Genomic DNA, 21,754 nt, shown 5'->3' on the forward strand with positions numbered 1-21,754 from the left:
TTGTTTGCATTTCCATTACTTTTATGAAGCAGTATCGTTCGTAATCTTACAGAATTCTCCTTCACTGTGTTTTACAAATGGGTTTATGTTCCAAACTAGTGTTAACTGTTGGCTGCCATGTCTCTTCACTTTTCAAGAAGAGCAAATGTTTTCAAGCTAAAGTAGTTTCTAGGTTGTTTGACTTTCTCATTGTGGCAATTGACTTTCAGTGGTTAAATTTTTATATGAAATGATGATAACCACAGTCAAGTCTTTGCCTTTTTTCCATTTCTCATTTTTTCAGCCTTGAAGGTTGATTTGAAAAGGTCTAGCTAAAAGCTGTTACAATTGGTCTCACCATCTTCACCTCATCTTTAGCCTCTTTTCTAATTTGATGTTGATTTTGACCTTTGCTGAGTACCCATAGCATTTTCTGGTTCTGACATGACCCCACACAGAAGTAATTGATCATTTCCCATCTGTTCTGATACAATCAGTTTGGGGTTTTGTGATCTTATATGGCAATCCTCATGTAAAGTGCATTCAAATTCTCTACTGAAATAAAGTACTCATGATGCGGAAGCTACGAGGTTTCTGAGTAACTTTTTGGGCCTTTATCTCTTTAGTTCTCAAACCTAAACCATATTTTCCAACGCATTTTTCTCCATCTTTCCTTGTCCCAACCTTCTTAGTGAAGCTGCTGAGCTTGTATACATTGGCTTGATTTGTAATATCTTTTCAGGATAACAGAGGAAGACAGGAGAACCCCATTTTATGGGGAGACAAATGTGTAGATACAGTGGGTTCTCCAGTAACTCCGTCCATCAAAGCTAAAAATGACAAAGCTAAAAATGTGGTAGAAGCCACTTAAGTAGCATAGCAAGAGGAAAAGTTGTGCTCCAGGGAGGTGTAATGTATATATTTTTAATTGATTTATGGATTGATATTTTTACCAAATTGATAAATTAGGAGGGCCTACTACAGAACAAGGTTGTCATGAAGAAAGCATTTTGTAAAATTAAAGTAGTATATAAAATGTGTTATAACCATTGTTATTATTAGTAGTAATAATAATGATATTCAACAAACATTTATTAAATGCTTACTGTATGCCAAGCATTGTGTTAGGTCACTGTAATACAAAACAAAAATTAAACAAGTACTGCCCACAAAGTGCTTACACTTTATTATAGGATACATCATGTATACAAGTAAATAATATAAATAATATAAAATGAAGTAATACCAAGTGATTATTAGATAAAGAAGAGACTCGGAGTTTGAGATACAATAGTAAACTGAAAGGAAACAGTCTACCTCTTTAAAGGTTCTACATCCTGACATAGCAGTAACCCTGGGTGATTAAAGGCTATGCTGGGCACAGACTCCATCAGATTCCATCTAATCAAAAAGACCAAAGTCCCAGCAATAGATGGTGTTTCCTACATGAAGACCAGCCCTGGTAAGTACAGAGTAGTCTTTCATCAACAGGCTAACCAATGGGTGATGAATTTTTTGTCCATAGCGACCCTAAACAGATTGAAAATACAAAATAGTCCACAGTGCTATGTGCACAAGCTCTCCTACTTTCTGTTCCACAGAAACAATGAGAAAGTGGTAGAAAAGGGAGCAGAGAGTGCTAAGCATCGCACAGTTTTTTGACCATCTACAAACACTACTTTAACAGTTACTTTAACAGAGATCTTTGTCAGATCGCAAGAGATTTGATAACACTACTGGAAGAATTCAATCAACGCCATATTAACATTCTTGCTACATAGCAATCCAGAATAGAAAATTGTAGCTAGATGGAAGGGTGACCCATAGGTATTGTCCTGCACCCAGGGCAATAATAAGTATCATTTCATGAACATAGGGTCCTCTCACCTTGCATGTTCATTACAAGTATGGTCAAAGTGACCACCATGCAGATAGACTGTGTATCCACATCTATCACATAGGATAAAGAAATACAAAAATTCTGTAAATAATTTGACAAAATCCTCTATATTAAATCACATATACTTTGATATTTAATAACTTCAAAGGTAAAGATGGGTACAGGAGAGAAAGGCAAAATAATATGTTAGAAATTATGGTTCAGGATTAAGGAGTGAAAGATCCTGTAGGCTTGTAAACTATTCTTAAGTTTTATACTTCTGACTTTAAGAAGAGAGTTGAAAAATGTTGTCCCAGAGTGTCAAGTACTGGAGTTCCAGGAAACACCACAAAAAAGTGAAATTGGGTATATATCAACAGATAAGACTATTTACCAAAGTGGAAGCAACTTCAGATCTCTCTTTGCAGTCAGATCAATAATTTATTAGAGAAAGGATGAAAATTAGTATCAAACTAAAGGGGAGGAAGGATAAAATCAAGAAAGCCTTGGCTACAATAGCAACAGCTCCAACCTAACCTATTTAAGTCAACTGTTGCCTCCAAAAAATCAGAAATGGATAAAAGAAAAGACATTAATTTGTTTTCATTACTTAGAGAAGTTTATCCAATGTATGAACAATCACCACAATGAGGAGGTCAAAAGAGTCCAGAAACTGTGCTCACCAGTGAATACTTGGTATTCTTGGCAAACAGAGGGAACTAACTGCCAAAGATAGCTTCCATTTAGAATAGAATCTCAGATGTGAATTACTACAGAGAAAAATGAAATATTTATGAGAATCATCAAATCAAAAAGTATTGAGAAGCAATAAAAGTGCAGCAGAGGGTGGGGAGAGAGGGGAGAGAATCTTGCAGAAAGCATGACATAACACCAAGGGTGCGTTGGAGCCAGCTCCTACCAGCTCACAAGAGTCAGTTGTTAAATTTTTCAGTGTGAACATTTACACCTCAGAAATCAGCAAACACTACAAAACAGGGTTTAGTCTATTGTATTTCTTACTCTAGACTTGTTGCTATTGTTTGTCCTTCATTCTCAAAGAAGACCATGACATCAGGAAGGTGTTGCCATGACATGCAAGTGAATTGGATTTAAGTGAGGGAGAGCTGTGCAGTCACCAGCCTCACTTTCTCCAAATGCTGTACTCCTAAAGGATGTTGGCTCTCTTTGCTTGTTCCTAACATAAAATGTTAGCCCCAATATTTGGAAGTCACTTGGACCAATTTATAATTCTTGCAAAGCTGAAGAACTCCTGGTTGAACCTCCTATATGCTGTAGCTTGATCTAAATGAGGACAAAAAGATACCAAGTGACTAGATCATTTCCCCATGTGCAGGGTCTCTTTCTTTTGAATTCGAAACATTCTAGAACAACGTTGAACCACCATTTCATTACTATGCAACCTTTATGAGACCGTTCTTTGTACACATTGCCATCTACCATAAGAATGTGAAGAGGCAGACTTTTAAAAATGATCTCTATAGCAGACTACTTCTTTACAGTCACACGATTGACAGAGCTGTGGAGAATACAAGATCCCACTTTGTTTATTGCCTTCTGATTACAACAAAAACACTTGATTAGGCAGAGCAAAATTCCTCCTTTGAGGTTCTCCACCAACATTCCATGCATCTATTAAGATCAATCAATCAATTAGTAAGCATTTTGCTATGTGACAGGCACAGTATTAGGTGTGATGGATGCAAACTGTAAAAAATAAAATAAAGTAAAATGGTCCCTGACCTCAAAAAGGTGGCATTCTGTTAGGAAAATATACAAAATGATAAGAGTTTTAAGATGATACAACTTTTTGGACAACTTTGCTCAATGATCATATAATCAACATTATCAGACTTCTATGATGATGGAGTACCTGTACAAATTCTAAACAGAAGAAAAATTCTCCATAGATGGTGAGGTCCTCCTGTTTGTGAACAGCAATATCACCTCCATCAAATCTTAGAACACTTCAGGGCCTCCTCAGGGAAATCCACAGCCTAGACTATGACATGCGGTTGGATGGGCAGCCAACTGGGTTCATCTATCAGCACATGCTCCTTAGACAGGAACTGCAAAGAAACAATGAGCAGTGGCCAAAATTGAATAGGAGACAGAAAAGGGGATAGATCACATCTGGGTAATTACATAGAGCTTTCAATGACCCCAAATGGCTCTCTGCCCCCTAAAGCCCATCTTTTTCAGGCTAATATTCTCCTAGTGACATTTTATGGTTGCAAATCAAAGTGTACCACAACCTCAGAAGAATCAAAAGTGCAAGTGACCCAAAGGACAATGGCAAGACATACGGCAAGTGTAAGGAAGCTCCAGCCTATTATCTATCATAAACTCTATTATTTATCATAATATTATCTATCATAAATTGTACACAAAAATGGCATAAACAACACCTGGCGTGTATGACCAGAAAAGCACGTGAGCTGACTGCAAGAATGAAAGATAGCTGATACATGAATCTAGTGCTACACAGGTAACCATGAAATAGTAAATACGCCTAGGAGGTCCTCCAGGACAGTGGATAGATCTATGGAGTATTCATGGAAGAATCACATCCCACTAAGACCACTATCACCAACTATTCAGTTCTCTAGGCCTGAGACTAAGAGGATTCAAACACAACTGTGCCACTCTCTCAATACAACCCAGGTTTTCTTTTTTAGCAGAGGCTATTGGTACTTTTCCTGCCTAATTTATTTAGTGTAAAATAAGTTCAGTAACATATTTATAGACTAACTGGTTCATTTAAACAGTGTTTTAAGATGATAGATCATAAAAATTAGGATGTCAAAGGGGAAAGATAACTTAGACAACATGTAGCTCAAATCTGCTCGTTTTACTGATCAGGACACTGAAGTCTATTGAAAGGCAAAGAAAGAAGACCAAGAAGGAGCTGAAGTTGTAAAATGCTAAGTCACTTGAAGGATAAAAAGATCAATCAATCAAAAGTATTTATTAATCCAGATACAAAGAAAGACAAGAATAATCCCTGGGCCCAAGGAGCTTACATTCCAGTGAAAGAGACAACATATAAACAAAAAGGTACATATCAAGAATGAAGAAGGGAATCTTAGAAGAGAAAGCCCAAGTGGCTGGAGGTCCAGGCATTGGGAATGTCCCCCTGCAGAAGTTAACTTTTGAAGAGTTTGGAACAAAATCAGGGAAACTAAGAAACAGAAATGAGAAGGAATATTATTCCAGGCAGAAGAGATAGCCATTACAAATGAGAGATGCTGTATGATATGAGAGAAACAGCAAGAAGGCAAAGTATAGATGATTTTATATTTGATTCTAAAAGTAATGGTGAGCCATTAGAGTTCATTGCGGATGGGGTGTTAGATGGCAAGACCTATGCTTTGGGAAAATCATTTTATCTGCCACGTGGACATGGATTGGAGTGGGGAGAGACCTGAGGCAAAAACACTAATGGAAGAGCCTTGCCAGGGTCCCACAAGAAGTGATGAAGGCCATCACCAAGGTGGCCACTGTGTGAGTGCAAAGAAAGAGACACATGTCATAAAGGTAGAAATGACAAGGTTTGGTCATAGATTGCATATATGGGGTGAGAGATATCGGGGAGCCAAGACACTGAAATTGTGAGCCGGGGCGAATGGGAGGATGGATAATGGAGCTCTTGATGGAAATATGGAACTTCTTCCAGCTGTAAATCAGCACTCCTTCCACTGTATCCCACCACCCTTACACATAATAACATAAGTAAATTTGTAAGAAATCTAAATCCAAGTGTTACATGAGATCCCAGGGAGAAGACCAGTAGAGACTGGAGGGAATCACAGAAGGCTCCATAGAGGAAGCAGCATTTGATTGGACTTCAAAGAACAGATATAGAGGCAGAAGGGGCATTTCAAGTATAAGGAACAGTATGAGCAAAAATACAGAAGCAGAAAACACCAGGGTATATCCTGGGGACAAAGAGCATTTTTTTCACTCATCCATTCTTTCGATAAACATGTACTGAGTATCTACTGTGCACAGAGCACTTTGCTCAGTATTAGAGAAAATACGAAGATTAACTAAGACGTAGTCCCAACCTTCATGTAGACCTATACCCTGGTAAGGGGTAAAAAATGCAGATACAAAAATTCAGTAGAGATGTGCAAAAATCTATGTGAGGGGCAGCTAGTTGGAGCAGTGAGCAGAGCACCAGTCCCGGAGTCAGGAGGACCTGAGTTCAAATCTGGCCTCAGACACTTGACACACTTACTAGTTATGTGACCTTGAACATGTCACTTAACCTCAATTGCCCTGCCTTCCCCTCTCCAAAAAAAAAAATCTATGTGAGGTCTGAGTTGGAAAGTCATTGGAGGGTCAGGGAAAACTTCCTCGAAGAAGGGGCATCTTTAAACAGTAGGTAAAAATTGAAGAAAAAAAGGAGGGTTTAGTGGGCAAAGGAACAGAGGTGGGAAAGGATTGATCACATCATCAACAAACATTTATTAGGCACTTACTCTTTGTTAGTCATTACACTAGGCACTGGGGATACAAATACAAAAATTAAACAGCCCTGTCCTCTGGTGCTTACATTCTGGGGTATGTTTGCAGGGGTAGAAAGTAGTTGAGTTTAGCTGGGAGACAGAGTTCATAAATAATTTGAGTTAAAACTAGCAAGGCAATAAGTTGTAGAGAGGTCTTAGAAGCCAGACTGAGGAGTTTGGATTTTGTTCAATAAGCTATGGGGAGAAGACTTTGGGGCAGAAGAATAACATGACCATATATATGCATAAGAAAGATTTCACAGCCAGCAGTATGAGGATAAATGAGAGCAGGGAGAGAGGTAAGTAGACCTTTTAGAAGGCTATTGCAAGAATCTGGATAGAGCATAGAAGAGTGTGGACTAGGGTGGTGACTGGTGGGAAGGGAGAGAAAAGGAAGGATTCCAGAGATGCTGCAGAAATTAAAACACTTTCTTCTATCATGATCAGCTCTACGTACAAGGATATTAACTTGCTCGGAGGCAGAGGACTAGCCCAGATGACCCTAAACAGATAACCTCTCAATATCCCTCCTTCCTTCTATGATTCTCTCTTGTTTAAAGGATGGCAGAAGGTCTGTGACCTGACTCTAACCAGAAACAAATAAATAAATAAATAAAAATCAATGAATCCCTTGCTAATAAAGGTTCTGTGAGGGAAATGTACTTGCGAGGAAGTTGGATCCAATAGGTCTTTTTTATTTTTTTGGCCTCATGCCCCAGAGTGATTTACTCTGAGGTAACATGATGGAGCCTCCACCATAGAAAGGAATTAAATAAAAACGCAATAAAGGAGGACAAAATCAATCTGCTTACAGTTTTGTTTAATAAAAATTCATGACGGATGGGCGGGTAGGCCCATAAGAAACGCACCCGTTCAATGGGAGCTCGCAGTCATTAGTGCAGTGTGGCGTGGGGCAGGCAGGACGGCTGCCTGAGCAGGGGTCAGACTGCGTGAGGAGGTGTTGGATCAGTCACTTTGCCCCATTATTCCAGGCTCTGTCATTGCCACCAGTCAATACAGCATTCATCACAGGGAATAATAGCAAACCGGAGCCCAGGAGCCGGGGCAATGACCTTCACCAGGAGCCTGACCCCAGAGCGCTCAGCCGCGGGGGAGAGCCTGACCATCCAAGCCTGCCGAGCAACAAGGGGGACTCTTGTCATGCAGCACATTCCGTTCCTGTGATGCTGGTGGACACCGGGGCTGACGAATATTTCAGAAAGAATTAACCCTTGCGCTCAGGCACGGGGACTAGCAGAAGAGCCGGGAGAGTCGGGTGAAAAAAGACTGGATGTAGAATCAAAAGATTGGGGTTCAAGTCCCAGCTTCGACACCTACTATTTGCGTAATTTTGAATAAGTCTCTTCACCATTCCAAGGGGAGGGGAAAGCAAGTCTCAACTTCCTCCTCTGTAAGAAAAAGAAAGTGAATTAGATTATGTTCTAATGTCCCATCTAGCCCAGCTCTAAGGTTTTGTTCAAAGGCCCTCTCCAGCTCTGACATTCTACATTCTATGGTCCCTCCCAATTCTAACTTTCTGTGATTTCTTAAGTTCTTGAGTTAATTTCTTGAATTCTGTAATTTCCCAATGTGGGAGCCAGTCCTGGACATTGAACTGTTCAAATGTCCGCACAATAAAATAAATACTTCCATCAAAAAGATCACGACTGTCTACAGCCCATAAGCTACCTCAGCTTCCCATCTACACTTCTCATCACCTCACCATTTCAGTCAGTCAACAAGCATTTACTTTATGTGAAGGACATTTCGCTAGATGCTTTGGGGACACAAAGATAAACAGGCAAGACTTCATTGTCTTTTCAGAAATCTCCGTCTCAGTAGGGATAATAAAACAGAGATACAAATAACTACAATATCAAGACAGTGTGTCTAAAAGAATTGCCATGAGAGCCACCCAAAGGCTATGGATTTTCTGAGCAGGGAAGGATCACTTCCAACACAAGGATCAAGGAAGGTTTCACGAAAGAGGTGACGGTTGATAAAGTAAAGCATCAAAACAAAAGCAAGGACATGAACAAGGCTCAGACAGGAAATTAAAATGTCAGGAGAAAGGTGAATAGACTAATTTGGCTACAGTGTTGGGCTCACATAGGGTTGCAGTGGGCTTTAACGGTAAAATGAAACCAAATCACGGAAGCATTAAATGCCAGAGTGAGCATAAAGTTGATTCTCTAGATAACGGAAAGCGACCAAGTTGGCAGTTGTCGCACTGAGCCTAGGACAATCACAGACCCATTCTCACTGCTGACCTGGCCAAAACTTGATTGGCTTCCTCTCCCTCAGGCCATAGGGTTGTTGTCGATGAGTCATTTTAGCTGCGTTTGACTCTTCAGGACCCCATTTGGGGTTTTCTTGGCAAAGATCCTAGAGTGGTTTGCCATTTCCTTCTCCAGCTCATTTTACAGATCAGTAAACTGAGGCAACCAGGGTTAAGTGACTTGCCCCACAGTCACACAGCTAGTAAGTATCTGAGGCTGGATTTGAACTCAGGAAAAGGAGACTTCCTGACTTTGGGTCAGCCACTTTATCCACTGTGCCACCAGGATAGGTGCTAATAGTTATAGTGGAATTCCTACCCACCCTTTAATGCCCACCTCAAATGTGAATCTCCTCCAGGAAGCCTTCAGTGATCCCTCCCCAAATTGTAACTTTAGATAGTACCCCACTTATCATGAAAAAATGTGTATTATAATTGTATGTGTTTTCCTCTTGCCCTTAAATTAGACTGTGAGGTCCATGAGGGCAAAAGCCACTTTTCATTTATATTTTATATCTCCCCTCACACCCCAGCATTGAGCATAGGGCTTGACGCACAGTAGGCACTTAATGGTTCAATTGACTCAAATTATGTTCCTGATAGCCAGTCAACAAGTATTTCCTGAGGTAGATTATAGACCTAACCCTACTTAGTAGGCACCTGCAGAAATTTTCAAAACTACCTTGAAAAATATCTCATCTGGAAAAAAAAAATAAAGGTCAGGAAGTAGGTGGGCTGTGGCTGGTGAAGGGAGGGGGGTGGGTAATTGTCCTTTATTATTCTCATCCAGGTATTGTCCTTTTAATCATTGATTAAGCACCTACTATGTGCCATGCACAGTGGTAGGTACTGGGGATACAAAGACTCAAGTGAATCAGACCCTGCCCTCAAAGAGCTGACATTCTGCCAAGGGAAATAATATGTACATAGATAAATATGTCCAAAGTACAAGATAATTTGGGGGCAGGGGCAGCACTATGAGCTGGAGAGATCATGTAGGAGATGGCTCTTGAGTTAGCTTTGAAGGAATCTAGTCCTTAACCTTATGAGTAACAAACAGGGGCTGAGAGCCCTAGCAACAGGGGCGTGCTGGTAAATATTTAACAACCAGCTCTCTGAAAAGGTTTGATCTTCATTTTTAACATTTCCTCTATCCTTTTCTTATGTCTAGACAATCAATAAAATAAGAATCAAGCCCTGGTTTTAGGTTTGCTGATTTCTGAGGCATAAATGTTCCCATTTTCCACTTGGCTATGTTTCTTAGGACTTCTCCATTATGTCCCCAGGAAGCTCATCGTCCTCAAGACCTCATCAGGACCCTCCCGTCCCTCTTACTAGTGGGCTGAGCAAGGAGCTCCTCCTTTTAAAAAGAGCACCCAGGTCAGCCATCGGCCTTTATTTTCCACCCAGCTACTGAGTACCTTTCTCCTCCCTCCCCTCTAGCCCTCTTCAGCTTCCTTTTGTGTGTTGTCCCCCTTTGTTAGGGGAAGCTTGGTGGTATAGTGGATAAAGTATAGGGCCTAGAGTCAGGAAGACTCATCTTGTTAAGTTCAAATCTGGCCTCAGGCACTTACTAGCTGTGTGACCCTGGGCAAGTCACTTCATCCTGTTTGCCTCAGTTTCCTCATCTATGAAATGAACTGAAGAAGGAAATGGCAAACAACTCTAGTATCTTTGCCAATAAAGCCCCAAACGAGGTCATGAAGACATGACTGTAACAACGGAATAACACTTCTTCCATTGAACTGTAAGCTACTTGAGGGCAGGGACTGTCTTTCTTTTTCAAATTTGTATCCCAAGTACTTGGCACAGTCTCTGGCACGTAGTAGACCCTTAATATTTCTCAATTAACGGACATTTGTCTGTTGACTAACATAGGAAATTTAACAATGAACTGGAACTGGGTTTGACATGGCTTCAGAACACCTACTAGCATAATGCTGGTGTCCGTAACAGTACCCCATAATCCTACTCTCTCATTACTCTGCCAATCATCCCACCTGTCCTAACCCCATCCCTCACCTCGTCATTCTCCTCCAGCACAACTTTGAAGTCAAAAGACCAGAGGAGTTTCATTCTCAGCTCTCTAACTTGCTACCTCTGGGAGGGAGACTCATCTTTGTAAGTACAAATCTGGCCTCAGACACTTACTAGTTATATGACCCTAGGCAAGTCACTTAACTCTCTTTGCCTCAGTTTCCTCATTAGAAAAATGAGCTGGGGGGGGCGGAGCCAATATGGCGGCTGGTAAGCACGGACTAGAGTGAGCTCCGTACCCAAGTCCCTCCAAAAACCTATAAAAATGGCTCTGAACCAATTCTAGAACGGCAGAACCCACAGAACAGCAGAGGGAAGCAGGGCTCCAGCCCAGGACAGCCCGGATGGTCTCTGGGTGAGCTCTATTCCACACGGAGCTGGGAGCTGGGAGCTGGGAGCTGGGAACGGAGTGGAGCAGAGCCCAGCCTGAGCGGCGTGGACGATCCAGACCGGAAGCCGGGCGGAGGGGGCCCTAGCGCCCTGAATATGTGAGCTGCGGCAGTTACCAGACCCCTCGACCCACAAACACCAAAGACTGTGGAGAAGGTTAGTGGGAAAAGCTGCGGGAGTGGAAGGAGTTCGCGGTTCGGCTTCCAGCCCCGGGGGCAGCGGAGGTGGGGCAGCTACAGCTGTTGTTACTTCCGGCTCCAGGCCCACCTGGTGGGAGGAATTAAGTGGCGGATCACAGCAGGGGTGCACAGCCTGCCGAAGATCTGAGCCCAGTCTGGACTGGGGGTCCTTGGGGAAGGAGGAGTGCGGCTCTGACAGAGCTGGCACCTCCCCCCCAAACGTAGAACATAGAACTCTGTAATCTACAAGCAGTCATACCCCACTGAAAAACTCAAGGGTCAAGTTAGTTAGTTGGGAATATGGCCAGGCAGCGAAAACGCGCCCAGATTCAGTCTCAGACTTTGGATTCTTTCTTTGGTGACAAAGAAGACCAAAACATACAGCCTAAAGAAGACAACAAAGTCATAGAGCCTACAACCAAAGCCTCCAAGAAAAACATGAACTGGCCCCAGACCATAGAAGAACTCAAAAAGGATTTGGAAAAGCAAGTTAGAGAAGTAGAGGAAAAATTGGGAAGAGAAATAAGAAGGATGCGAGAAAACCATGAAAAACAAGTCAATGACTTGCTAAAGGAGACCCAAAAAAATACTGAAAATACACTGAAGAAAACAACACCTTACAAAATAGACTAACTCAAATGGCAAAAGAACTCCAAAAAGCCAATGAGGAGAAGAATTCCTTGAAAGGCAGAATTAGCCAAATGGAAAAGGAGGTCCAAAAGACCACTGAAGAAAATACTACTTTAAAAATTAGATTGGAGCAAGTGGAAGCTAGTGACTTTATGAGAAATCAGGATATTATAAAACAGAACCAGAGGAATGAAAAAATGGAAGACAATGTGAAATATCTCCTTGGAAAAACCACTGACCTGGAAAATAGATCCAGGAGAGATAATTTAAAAATTATTGGACTACCTGAAAGCCATGATCAAAAAAAGAGCCTAGATACCATCTTTCAGGAAATTATCAAGGAGAACTGCCCTGATATTCTAGAGCCACAGGGCAAAATAGAAATTGAAAGAATCCATCGATCGCCTCTGCAAATAGATCCCAAAAAGAAATCTCCTAGGAATATTGTTGCCAAATTCCAGAGCTCCCAGATCAAGGAGAAAATACTGCAAGCAGCCAGAAAGAAACAATTTGAGTATTGTGGAAACCCAATCAGAATAACCCAAGATCTGGCAGCTTCTACATTAAGAGATCGAAGGACTTGGAATGCGATATTCCGGAGGTCAATGGAGCTAGGATTAAAACCTAGAATCACCTACCCAGCAAAACTGAGTATCATGTTCCAAGGCAAAATATGGACTTTCAATAAAATAGAGGACTTTCAAGCTTTCTCAGTGAAAAGACCAGAACTGAATAGAAAATTTGACTTTCAAACACAAGAATCAAGAGAAGCATGAAAAGGTAATCAAGAAACGGAAATTGCAAGGGACTTACTAAAGTTGAACTGTTTTGTTTACATTCCTACATGGAAAGATGATGAGTATGATTCATGAGACCTCAGTATTAGGGTAGTTGAAGGGAATATGCATATATATATATGCATATATATATATATATATATGTTTAAGTATATATATAAGTGAATGTGTATGTATGTATGTATCTATGTGTATATGTATGTATGTGTATGTATGTGTATATATATATATGTAAAAGAGAGAGAGCAGACACAGGGTGAGTTGAGGATGAAGGGAAGATATCTAAAAGAAATAAAATGAAATTAGGGGATGAGAGAGTAACATACTGAGAGAGGGAGATAGGGAGAGATAGAATGGGGTGGATTATCTCGCATAAAGGTGGCAAGAGGAAGCAGTTCTATGGGAGGAGGGGAGAGGGCAGGTGAGGGGGGAATGAGTGAACCTTGCTCTCATCAGATTTGGCCTGAGGGGGAATACCATACATACTCAGTTGGGTATCTTACCCCACAGGAAAGAAGAGGGAGGAAGATAAAAAAAAAATAAAAGGTGGGGGGATGATGGAGTTGAGGACAGATGGGGGTGGAGGTAATCAAAACAAACACTTTGGAAAGGGGACAGGGTCAAGGGAGAAAATTCAATAAAGCGGGATGGGTTGGGAAGGAGCAAAATGTAGTTAGCCTTTCACAACATGAGTATTGTGGAAGGGTTATACATAATAATACATGTGTGGCCTAGGTTGAATTGCTCAACTTCTTAGGGAGGGTGGGTGGGAAGGGAAGAGGGAAGGGAATTTGGAACTCAAAGTTTTAAAATCAGATGTTCAAAAACAAAAAAAGTTTTTGTATGCAACTAAAAAATAAGATACACAGGCAATGGGGCGTAGAAATTTATCTTGCCCTACAAGAAAGGAAGAGAAAGGGGATGAGAGGGGAGGGGGGTGATAGAGGGGAGGGCTGACTGGGGAACAGGGCAACCAGAATATACGCCATCTTGGAGTGGGGGGGGAGGGCAGAAATGGGGAGAAAATTTGTAATTCAAACTGTTGTGAAAATCAATGCTGAAAACCAAATATGTTAAAGAAATAAATTGCATTTAAAAAAAAAAAAAAAAAAAAAAAAAAAAGAAAAATGAGCTGGAGAAGGCAACTGCAAACCACTCCAGTATCTTTGCCAAGAAAACCCCAAAAGGAGTCACAAAGAGTCTTAAATGACTGAAAACAAGTAAACAATAAAGGATGAGGATCCACACCCTTCCCCCCTCAGTTAACAAGGTGTTCCCTTTATGAGCTGAGAAGATGCTCTGAGATACGAAGATACAAGGTAGATCCCTTTGTGGTCCCTTCAGGCACCAGGATCCTCTGACCTGCTGATTCTAATCTGACCTCGGAAAGATGGCACAGTTAGAGCAGAAAATCAGAGAGGGTTTCAGAGAGGAACAGGGTGAACAAAGACCTAGAGGTGGAAAACACACACTGTGCCTGGGAACAGGGAAGAAGCTAGTCTGGATGGAGTGAAGGCCGCCTGCCAGGGAGGAAGGAGAGATGAGGCTGGATGGGAAGGTGGTTTGTCGACCTTTTAAAGGTTAATGAAAGAAAGGAGGGGACGAGACAGAAGGACAGCTTTGGTGGTTCAGAGGGAATGGTGCTGGAGCTAGACTGAACTTAGCAGGGCTTGGTGATTTGGTTTCTATTATGCCTCAGCCACACTTAGTGGGTTCTTTTGATTTCTCTAAACACAAAAGTCCACAATCCGATTCTCTTTACCAGTGGTAAGTTGCTGGAAAGAGACCCTCAAGTCAAGAATCTGTCAAACAGTTGTTTTATTTCCTGCAGTGTTGGCTGACTGTCCAAAACCCTATAAAATTTAAATAAATAAATAAATCTGGTGCAAAAGTACGTTAGCATGTCAAGGTTTTGTGGGGTGTTTTCTCTTCTTTTTGGAGCAAAAAAAAAAAAAACAAGAAATGATTTTCTTCCAGCCATAGACCTGTATTGTTTATGGGATTCTTTTACTCCACCCCTTGGGTTTTTTCCCCCTCTGGTCCCTTTTGGCCATAGTACTCCATTGCTTCCCAAATATCCACTAGAGCCTAGTGTGTTGGTGAGACCCTATACAGCACAGCCAGCCTCATTCTATAATTTACCCAATGTCTCTAGCCCAGTACCCAGGAGTATGCGAAGTGAGGCCAAGTCCTATCACCTGCCCTGCACATGTGCATCCTCTAGGCCCACGCCTGCCTGAGCCACACTCAAAGTCTAATTCTGACCTTATTTCCCTGCCCTTTCCTCCTCCTCCTTCTCTTCCTCCTCCTCCTCCTTCTCCTCTCCTCCTCCTTCCTTCCTTCCTTCCTTCAGGAGCCTGAGCCAGCTCATGAGAGGGTTTGTTAGCACAGGACATATCCCTGCTGTCTAGCTCCAAACCCAATGAAATGGGCAGGGTGGCCACAAGACCGGGTTTCCAATTTCATCTCAAACCACAGTGCTGAGCACAAAATAGGTTCCAGGATTTAGAACTGGAAGGGGCCTTGGAAATTATCTAGCAACCCCCTTATTTGGCAGAGGGATAAACTAGAGCCCAGAAGGACAAACTTTCCCAAGGATACAATCAGTAAATAACAGAGCCAGGACTTGAATCTTGGGCCCTCTGAGTCCAAATGACAGATTCTTTCTATTCTACCATGTTGTAAACATGGTACCACTTTATAAACAAATACTTGAATAAATTGATTGATGCTGGGATTCCAAGGCAAACAGGAAACTGTGGAATGACTCCCATAGCCAAACCCAGGGCCATACTCCGTGGTATTAAGTCAATGGGAAGCTCATGTAGTCAGTGGTATAATAAATAAAAGTACGTTCACTTGGGGTCAGAAAGACATGAGTTTGACACCTGGCCCTGCCACTTACTAGCCAGGTTACCCTAGACTGGTCACTTAATCTCTCTAAGCCAGTTTCCCCATTTATAAATTTAATTTTCTTCTGTCCAGACCTATAAATTTAGTAGAGCAGGGGAACTCCCCAAGTGAAACTCCCTCCAAAAAAAGCAATACATCTGTAATTTAAGAATATTATAGAGCTGCCTGGATCACTGAAATGTTGGGTGACTTACCCAGGGTCACACAACCAGTATATGTCAAAGGCAAGCATTCCTGACTCCGTAGTGTATTCCCTGGCCCCCAATACTTCTCTACCTCTAACTGGGGGTGGGGAAATGTAATAATACCTGAACTACCTTCCTCATGACTATAGTGAGGATCAAATGAGATAACTTATGTAAAGTACTTGGTAAAATGATCATAGAAATGCTATGTCAAATTAATCCTGGGAACCACTGTGTTCTGGTAGAATTCTCAAACATAGCCAAAAACTTCAAAGAGAAGTCTCAGCATCCTCATCTCTAAAATGGGGATTATAATGCTTATACCACCTACCTCATAAGGATATTATAAGGAAAATGTTTTGTAAATTTTACAGCCCTATGTAAATGAGGTGCCTCTCATGAGCTTGCTCAGGTTCCTGAAGGGAGGCAGGCAGGCAGGAAGGAGGGAAGGAAGGAAGGAAGGAAGGAAGGAAGGAAGGAAGGAGGGAGAGAGGGAAGAAAGGAAGGAAGAAGGGAAGAAAGGAAGGAAGAAAGGAAGGAAGCAAGGAAGGAAAGAAGGAAGGAGGGAGAGAGGGAGGGAAGGGAGGGAGGGAGGGAGGGAAGGAGGAAGAGAAAGAGAAGGAGGAAGAAATAGCAGGAAAATAAGGTCAGAATCAGACTTTGACTGCAGCCAACACTGTCATTAAATACGGTGCCCCAAACTGAAAATAGTCCCCAAGATATGGTCTGATCAGGGCAGATACAGTGCCCTGGATCTTCATTCTGGATATGTTTCTCCTCATGAAGCCTAAGATGGCGTTAGCTTTTTGGTTACCACAGCACACTTATACTCATACTGAGGCAGCAATCCAATAACCCCACCAGGTCTTCTTCATAGCAACAGTGAACTAGCAATGCCTCGCTACTCTGTACTCGTCAAGCTAACTTTTCATACCCAACTGCAGAACTTTGAATTCATTGCTATTAAGTTTTATCTCATTCCATTCTGCCCATCATCATAACCTGCCTAAATCATTTTGGATTTTAACTGTGTCATTCAGTGTTTTACGTATCCTTCTAACTTTATGTGATCTGAAAATCTGATAGCCATACTAGTTTTGTGCTCAGCACTGTGGTTTGAGATTAACTTGGAAAGCCGGTCTTGTGGCCACCCTGCCCATTTCACTGGGTCTGGTGCTAGACAGCAGGGATACCTGCTGGACCAACTTATCCTGAGAAAAAAGTTAGGCCATTGTATCCTATGATATCTTTTTTTGTATTGTATCCTCTTTGAATTACCTAAAATCTGCTCTCCCAAATCCAAGGGTTTCCATCAGCAATTTTGAAAAATGTTAAATAACATAAGGTCACAGACAGACTCCTGATACATCCCAGTGAAGGCCTCCCTCCAAAGTGACTTTGAGCCTTTAATGACAATTCTTTAGGTACAGTCACTCATCCAGTCCTGAATCAGGTTACCTAACTCACTATCATCCAACCTGTGTCTTTCCATCTTGACCATGAGGATAGAATAAAAGATTTTGTCAAACGCTTTATAAAAATCTAATTCTTCTGTGACTACCACATTCCTCTGGTCTACTTGGCAAATTTTATCCTTGTCGAAAAAGAAAATAACAGTAGCCTGTTCTTGATGAAGCAATGTAGCTTTTAGTAATCACTTTTTCCCTTCCTAAGTGCTCATAAACCATCCCTTTAATAATGTCTTTGAGAATTTTGCCAGCAGTAGAAACCGAGGTCACTGACAAAGTTTTCAGTCTTCACCCTCTTCCCTTTGTGAAAAAATTGAGGCATTTTCCCTTCTCTAATCCGGTGGCAACTCTCCCAGCCTCTAAGCTCTTTCAAACATCACCAGCAGCAGCTCAGTAATCGCATCTTACAGTTCTTTGACTCTCCAGGGATGTAGTTTGAGAAGGTCAGTTTTAGTTGAATGCATTGAAGTCTTCTGCATATTGCCTTAACATTCCCTCATTTTTCCTGGGTTTCCACTGCCAGCCAACCATTTTTGTTATAGCCTTCTCAGGCTAGAGATCATTTTCATTGGAAAAGGAAACAGAAGCAAAATGGGATTTGAGTAGTTCAGCCTTCTCTTTGTCATCCACTAATCACTATCACACTTACCCTAACCTTTACCTTCTTTGATATTCTTATTTGCCTTTAAAACATTTTTTAATTTAATATATTTAGCATTAATAGACATACTCATCTCATTCTGGCTTTTTTTGGCATTCCTAACATTTTTATTGGACTATACAACTCTTTTGTATTCACCCTCAGTTTTTTGCCCATGCTTTCTTCTTCTGCATATATCCTTCAAAACTCTGAACTGGTCAGTGAAGCTCTCTCTGCAGACATATTGGTTGTTTTAGGGAACCACCAATTTTTCTTTTCATCAGAACAAATTTAGCTTTTATTTTAAGGATTTTGTTCTTGAAACCATACCTGTTGGACCAACTTATCCTGAGAAAAAAAATAGGCCATTGTATCCTATGATATCTTTTTTTGTATTGTATCCTCTTTGAATTCCCTAAAATCTGCTCTCCCAAATCCAAGGGTTTATGTCAGTGACTTTTCCAGCAGCCAATAAAAGAATTGCTTCATCATCTCCAAAGTTTCTGAGTCCTTCAAGAGAGGACTGAAACCAAGGGGAAAGTTCTGCCCATATTGCATGACCCTTGTTACACATGGAAGAATGGAACAACAACCTGCACAGCCTCAGACACATCACCACACCTCTCTGGGCCTCAGCTCTGCAAAAAAAAAAAAAAAGAGAGAGAGTTGAATTAAATGATCTCTTCCAGCTTAAAATCCTATTAATTATTCCGACAGATGAGTGAGAGTGAAGGAGACTGAGTAAGAGTGGTTGAAGGCTTTTATCCCCACAGATCTGGGGTAACTCAGTTGACCTAGGTTCTTAATGAATTGACTTGTTAAAGAGTCTTTGTCTACCAGTGCTTGGCTCCTTCAAGTCAATAAGCATCATCAAGCACCTGCTATGTGCAAAGCACTGTCTGGACTAGAAGAGCCATAAATATAAGATAAGATAGTGTCTCTGCCTTGCAGGGACCCACAGCTTAGTTCCCCTGGGACTGGGAAATCATCCTCATCTTCTCAAGGACTTTTGGCATCTACATCAGATGAGAGGACCACACTTTAGGGTGTGAGTTGGCACTCTGCAAGGGAGTTTGTTTCCATACAAGTTAGGAGCAGCTAGTCAAGGGCAGTATCTACTTCATCAGATAGCTGACGTTTCCTCAGAGGGCCCCCTCTCTTCTAGGATAAAAAATGAGATTGGCTCCAGACCTTGGGGCCTGACACCCCAGGAAACCTTATCTTAGATCTCTGTTCCTCTCTCACACTTAAATGGTACACATGGATCTTTTTTTGAATTTTTTGGGGGGGTAGGGTGGAAGTAGATGGCAAGGACTGGGCTTAGGACATACAATTTCCTTCAAGCCTAAGCTCAAGTGAGTCATTTCCTGGTCCCTCCAGCTGCTAGTGCCTTTCTCTCTTTTCTTCTGCCAGGGGTACCACTCCTGAAAGCTGCTTCCTCCCTTTCTACAGCTGTGTCTGTCTGAAGAATATGTGCCTCGACTCTCTTGAACTGACTCTTTAACTGCTGGTTGAGGTATCTCCTCAATGCTAGACTCCATGGCTAATGGAGGGGAGAGATGTCAAGGGAGGAAAAAGAAATACCCTGCTCCCCCCAACACAGAGCAATTACTTCTTAGCAGACAGGTTCTTCCTTGACTCTCCCCCATTGCCTACTCCACCAAAACTGCCTTATTCTGGAACCATATATCTTAGATATCATTTGGGGAGGAGGAGTAGGAAGGGAAATCCAATCATTGTTTGTCCAATGGCATTGCACCCTTCTGATTCAATTAGAAAAAGGTCTTCATTCTTAGTGAAGAGATAGCAGAGATTTCCCCTCCCCATGACAGTGTGGAGGATCCTGGAACCCCTGCTCCAAGAACTCTGACCCTCTGGCCCTCTCCCCCATTCTCAGTGATGATGGGCCTGGGCCTCTCCAGCTCCTTGACTATGGGGCAGAGGTGGCCTCTCACATTACATAAGCATGGAATCACCAACTATGATGTTAGCATCTTTGTTATCATTGCGCTCTGCAGACCCCCAGTCAACTGTCTGCTCTGCCAGTGTACTCTAAGGACCTGCTGGTTTTGATGTCCCACCCTGACACTCTGCTCCTAACCCTTTCATCTTTCCCACAGCTCAGTCCTCCTAAAGGTGTTGTCCTCCTGACTAAATAAAACTTTAATGTATCTGTGATTTCATCCTGCAAATACATGTGCTAAACTGGGAAGAGTTTGGAACAGGGGACAGGGAACCAAATAAGAGAGAAAGAGAGAGAGAGAGAGGAGAGAGAGAGAGAGAGAGAGAGAGAGAGAGAGAATAGGAGAGGAGAGGGAAGGGGAGGAGAGGGGAGAGGGGGAGAGGGCAGGAGAGGAAAGGAGAAAAAGAGAAGAGAGAAAAAGAGAGAGAGAGAGAGGGAGAAAGAGGAGAGAGAAAAAGAGAAACAGAAGAGAAAGGGGAAGGAGAGGAAAAGAGGGAATGAGGAGAGAGAGGAGAGAGAAAAAAGGGAAAGAAAAGGATAAAGAAAGTGGAGAGAGAGGAAAGTAAAAGAGAAAGAGAGAGAAGGAGAGAGAAGAGAAGAAAAGAGAAGAGAGAAAGAGAAGAGAGAAAAAAGAGAGGAGAGCAAGAGAGAAAAAAAGAGAGATGGAAGAGAGAGAAGAAAGAGGGAGAAGAAAGAAAAAGGGAAAAGAAAAAGAAAGACACAGGCAAGAGAAAAAAGGGAAAGAAAAGGAGAAAGAGAAGAAAGAAAGGAAAGGAAAGAGAAGGAGAGAGAGAGAGACTTTTTGTTGTCTTCTTCATTAAACTATGTGCTCCTTGATGGCAGGAATTCTCCTGGTTTTTTCTCTGTATCCCCAGTGCCTACCACAGCGCTTGACATTTATAGGGGTAAATAGTAAAAACTTGACTGATGGATGGATAATGACCTAAGTAGTAGCCTTGCTGCTCTTCTCTCAGTTCTCTTCTCTCCTCTCTTAATTTCTCCTCTCTTCCCCTCCCCCCTCCCCTGTGCCCTTGTCTTCTCTCTACCCCTCAATGGAACTGCAGTTTCTGAGGCTGGCTTTGGCCTCCAGGATTCTCAGAATAAGGCAGTAGGGATTTTTTTCCTTTCATAGTTTAATAATTTCTAGAGACCTATAATTAAAGAGGTGAGGGAAGAGCCACTAATCAAAGCTAGCATTTCCTAGTTGAACACCGTGATTCTTGAAACATGAGTCTCACAATATGAGCAGGTAAAGGGGTTGCAGGAGCCCAGGGGTAATTTCGGTGTTAACAGCTCCGTTTTACCTCAAAGGCAGCTCAATGTATCTGAGTGAAGAAAATCACTCAATCCTAGACATGAGAACAGGAACTTTGGGTTTGAATAGGAAAGGGTATCCATCCTCGCAAGGTTATGATCAGAGCATCCAGAAGAAATTAAGGGCTGGGGGGTTTCTTCTTGGCATCTATATCTTCTGTAATTTTTTCAGTCTTTGTTCAAGGTTGGAATTTCATCGTTCTGAGCCAGAATCATCCCAATGCCCAACGACGTTGCAAAATGCAAATCCAAGCGAAACTGGATCATTTCAATGGTAAGGGCCTGAAGCAAGGGCTGGGGAGAGTAGCAATCCCTATTCCTCCAACTAAGGAGAGGAAGGGGGGAGCAGAGGAAATGGGAGAAAGCTACTACCACCGGCTAACGTTTCCATAGCATTTTAAGGATGAATGAATGCTATACAATAAAATCATTCTTGCCCTCCAGCACTATAGTGAGCTTTGTAAATTTAAAGCACCACAGAAATGGGAGCTGTTGTAAGACCTGTAGAGGTTCATAGATGTGGAGCCATCAAATTCAACCCTCTTCTTTTACTTCGGAGGGAGCTGTGGACC

General features: G+C 41.9%; 1 protein-coding gene across 1 annotated transcript in view; it reads right to left on the minus strand.

The window, feature by feature from the left end:
* LOC118842156 (sentrin-specific protease 5-like) overlaps nucleotides 1–7,559 on the minus strand; it is a 40,910-nt gene extending 33,351 nt beyond the window's left edge. Inside the window, exons 1-2 of the mRNA XM_036749777.1 lie at nucleotides 7,406–7,559; nucleotides 7,257–7,317 (exon numbers count right to left, since the gene is read on the minus strand). Coding sequence (XP_036605672.1) covers nucleotides 7,257–7,317; nucleotides 7,406–7,559 — 215 coding nt within the window. The remainder of the gene's footprint in view (nucleotides 1–7,256; nucleotides 7,318–7,405) is intronic.
* Nucleotides 7,560–21,754: the final 14,195 nt, after the last annotated feature.

Source organism: Trichosurus vulpecula, chromosome 3 (genome assembly GCF_011100635.1).
Source record: "Trichosurus vulpecula isolate mTriVul1 chromosome 3, mTriVul1.pri, whole genome shotgun sequence".
Taxonomy (NCBI): Eukaryota; Metazoa; Chordata; class Mammalia; order Diprotodontia; family Phalangeridae; genus Trichosurus; species Trichosurus vulpecula.